Source organism: Panthera tigris, chromosome A2 (assembly GCF_018350195.1).
Source record: "Panthera tigris isolate Pti1 chromosome A2, P.tigris_Pti1_mat1.1, whole genome shotgun sequence".
Taxonomy (NCBI): Eukaryota; Metazoa; Chordata; class Mammalia; order Carnivora; family Felidae; genus Panthera; species Panthera tigris.
Window position 1 is genome coordinate 1,647,837 of NC_056661.1, and position 3,777 is coordinate 1,651,613.

General features: G+C 64.3%; 1 protein-coding gene across 1 annotated transcript; it reads left to right on the forward strand.

Moving 5' to 3' along the window:
• The first annotated feature begins 544 nt into the window (after positions 1 to 544).
• GADD45B (growth arrest and DNA damage inducible beta) lies at positions 545 to 2,587 on the forward strand. The gene is made up of 4 exons (XM_042977250.1): positions 545 to 838; positions 930 to 1,031; positions 1,439 to 1,661; positions 1,921 to 2,587. Exons 1-4 carry the CDS (start codon positions 795 to 797, stop codon positions 2,032 to 2,034), a joined length of 483 nt encoding a protein of 160 aa, XP_042833184.1. The 5' UTR covers positions 545 to 794; the 3' UTR covers positions 2,035 to 2,587.
• The last annotated feature ends 1,190 nt before the right edge of the window (positions 2,588 to 3,777 follow it).

The following is a 3,777-nucleotide window of genomic DNA, read 5'->3' on the forward strand; positions in this document are numbered from 1 at the left end:
AGACAGGTTGGGACACAGCCCCAGAGAAATCAAGTCACCCAGGGTCTGGGGTCCCCGCAGCCAATCCCTCCCCGACCCCCGACAATGCACACACCACCTGGGAGGGATCAGCCTGCAAACTGGGCCCCCTCCCCGTGCAGGCCTCCAGCAGAACTCGGGAAAGGCGCGGGCCGGGGACTCTCCCGGGACCAGGAGGGGATTCCAGGCCCCCCCCCCCCCGCCACCGAAAGTCCGCGCCGCCGCCTGGCGCGCTGGAAATCCCGCGCGCGCCCCGAAACGCGGCGCCGCTGCCGGGAAATCAGGAGGAAAACTTCTGCTTTTTTTCTTTTCTGGCAGTCAACGCTCCCCGCCCCCCCCTCCCCAGCGCCCTCCTCCCGGGTCTCGCGCCCACGTGGGCGCCTCCGCGCGGCGCTCCGCCCCTTCCCCGACGCCGGCCAACCGTAGCTCTTCTTTCTCTCGCCTTTGTTGGCTCGCCAATAGGAGGGGCGGACGCGCCGCCGAGGCCGCGCCTCTGGTGTAGAAGTCGATAAAAGGCGGCGCCCGCGGCGGCGAGCGCAGAGCGCTGAAGTCGGGGCCGCGGTCTTCTTTTTCCGGCCACGCGGATTATTCTCGCCGAGGACTTTGCCATTTTTTTTTTCCTGCCTTCTTTTGGGGACGATTTCGCTGCCTTCCGAAGGTCTTGAACGAGCGTTCGGGCTCCGTGGGAAGGTTTTGGGCTTTCCGGCCTCGGATTTTGCATTTTCTCCCTTGGGACTGTCGTGGGGCTGTTTTCCACTGTGGATTATAACTGCAACATGACGCTAGAAGAGCTCGTGGCATGCGACAACGCGGCGCAGAAGTAAGTAGCAGGCTGAGGTCAGCCGGGCCGGCCGGGGACCGGAGCGACCTGTGGCCGGCCGGGCGCTGACCCTCCTCTCTCTGACCCCAAGGATGCAGACCGTGAGCGCCGCGGTGGAGGAGCTGCTGGTGGCCGCGCAGCGCCAGGACCGCCTCACCGTGGGGGTGTACGAGTCAGCCAAGTTGATGAATGTGTGAGTCACACCCCGTCCCCGGACTGGGCGCGGGTGGGGACCCCCTCCGCTCTGCATGCTCTCTGCTGCACCCCTCTCCCGCACGTGGCTAGGATTTCCCCCAAGCATCCCCACTGTGGATTGAGGGTCTCTGTGCTTTCTTTGGGGGGGGGGGGAGCCGAGGTTGCAGTATCCTGACGCTGCATCGTTTGCAAGCGCCCACCGGCGTATTCGCTGGTGCCTTACCCCCGTCCCCCCCCCCCCCCCCAGGCATCTAGAACCGTGCGTCCTCTCCCCACCCCTGCAGCTGCATGCAGACGCGATCTCTGGCGCGCCTTCGGTTTCTCTTCGCTTTTCCAAACTCCCCCGTGCACAGTGGCGTCTCCTCAGCCCCCGGCTGATCCGTCCCCTCCTTCTGGCCCCCTTAGGGACCCTGACAGCGTGGTCCTGTGCCTTCTGGCCATCGATGAGGAGGAGGAGGATGACATCGCCCTGCAGATACACTTCACGCTCATCCAGTCCTTTTGCTGCGACAACGACATCAATATCGTCCGGGTGTCAGGCATGCAGCGCCTGGCGCAGCTGCTGGGCGAGCCCGCGGAGACCCAGGGCACCACCGAGGCCCGAGACCTGCACTGCCTCCTGGTCACGGTGAGTTGGGCCTGGACCTGCCCCACCCTTCCCCGGGCACCTGCGCCTGTGTTTGTCAACAAAGTTGAGCTGGCGCATCTCGGACCAGCTCAGCACTCAGCCACGATAGGCATGTCCCGTGGGCAGCCTGGCGGGGGCCTCCTTACCCGGGGAGCTATTTTGAGCTGGCCTGTTTTCCCCAGAGGGGCCCTGAGAGAGGGAGGCTCCCTGCCCACTCCTGGGGCTCCCACTGAACCCCATTTTTTCCCCCTCGTCACAGAATCCTCACACAGATGCCTGGAAAAGCCACGGCCTGGTCGAGGTAGCCAGTTACTGCGAAGAGAGCCGAGGAAACAACCAGTGGGTCCCCTACATCTCCCTCCAGGAGCGTTGAGACCCTTCCCAGCATCAGAAGCTGTCGAGTTGCTGCCAAAAAAAAAATAAAATAAATATTTGACCCCTCCCCCCCAGAACAACCCCCCAGAACAACCCATCCTGTGAGACCGCGGGGGCAGAATCAATGGAGAAGAGGGGAGTGCGTGGCCACCCCCAGGGCGGTGAGCCTGGGGCAGCGCCAGCTGTGGCCACCGTGACAGGAGAAGAGGGGCACCGGGCCAGCAGGAGAGGGGAACCGGAGCCCAGGCTTTGTGCCGGAGGAGCTGTGGCCTCGCCCGCGCTGGAGGGCTTGGACCGCACGCTCCGGGGCGGACTGAGACCGGCGCTGACGTCTGCGCGGGACTCGGGCGACCGAGGGTCTGCACCCTTGCCAGGACTGGACTTGGGGACTTGGGAGCTGGCGCTGACGTTGCTCTGTCCCCATGAAGTCCCCGGTTGCAAACGTAATAGACAATCTATTTTCTTACTTGCTCCACTGAGAGAGAAGGGAAGCTTACAGATACATATATTTTTACTTCTGTGATGACCTTGTAATAAATTTCTAAAGCTTCCGGGTTTCTTGTGTATTTGCCACTTCCGAGAGGGCTGGGGACCTCTGCCCCCCTCCGGGCACCCAAGCCCCCTCCCGCAGGCTCGCCGGGAAGTGTTGCTCAGCCCCTGTTAGCAGCTCCAGGCTCCTTTGCAAAAACAGTGCCCCTTCTCTCTGCAGCCGGCGCCAACCAAGCCCAACAAACCTTTGCCTCTTTTTTTTAATCCTCCCTCCTCCTGCCCCATAGCAATTAAAAGACCGGTTTATTACGAAACCTGGCCGCTGTGCCACTGCTGTTACTGGCCCTGCTGGAGCCAACCCCACGCTCAGGGCATACGTAGACGCACCCCTGGGGGGCTGGTCGCAGCCCCTGCCTGCCCCGACGCCGCCACCAACCCGAGGTCCAGAGAGGTCGAGGGGGCACCTGGACCACGGTGGGCTTAGCTGCCTTGGCCAGGGCTCAGCCTTGCAGGAAGACCTCCTCGGGGTGACCCCCAGGGAGGGCCCTTCCCACCCCCCCTCCCTGACCCGTGCCCAGGCCTTTTCCGTCCCAGGATGGCCTTCTTCACTGAACTGAAGGGGAAGAAAAGTTTTTTTTCTTTCCCCAAACTAAGATCAACGAGCAAAAAATACCCAAGGAAGCCGCGCTCCCGAGGAAGCCGGGCTTGGCACAGTGCTGCGTTTTGCCTCTAAACCGAAACTGTAAGGCCTCGCCGGCCACCTCCTTGTTCTCCCGAAGCTGCAGGCGCGGTGACTCTCCCCATGCCGCGGGCTGGGAGCCGGCAGCCCGAGCCAGCCAGCCCTCCCCGCCCCGCCCCGCCCCACCTCAGTCTTCCCGCCGCAGGTCTGCGGGGTGGGCTCGCTGGCGCCTTGGCCACATCGTGCCCCGGCGGGCCCCGCCCCCGCCCGCAGGCCGCGACCTTTCCACGGAGCCCCACGTGGGTGCTGGAGGAAAACCCCGGCGGTCCCCCCGGGAGTCACGGGGCTGGGGGAGCCCCGCCAGGAGAAGGAAGGGAGGGCAAGATGGAGGGGGAAGTCCCAGAGGGAGAGGAGAGGGAGGGGCGGGGATTCCTAGGGGGGAGGGGGGAAGAGCCGCAGGTGGGAGACAAGATCCCGGAGGTGGCTGGGGGAGGAAAACCCGGAGCTGGGACCCCTGTGCACTCCTGCTAGAGGTTAGGGGAAGGGGGGGACGGGGCAGATGAGGGGAGCCCC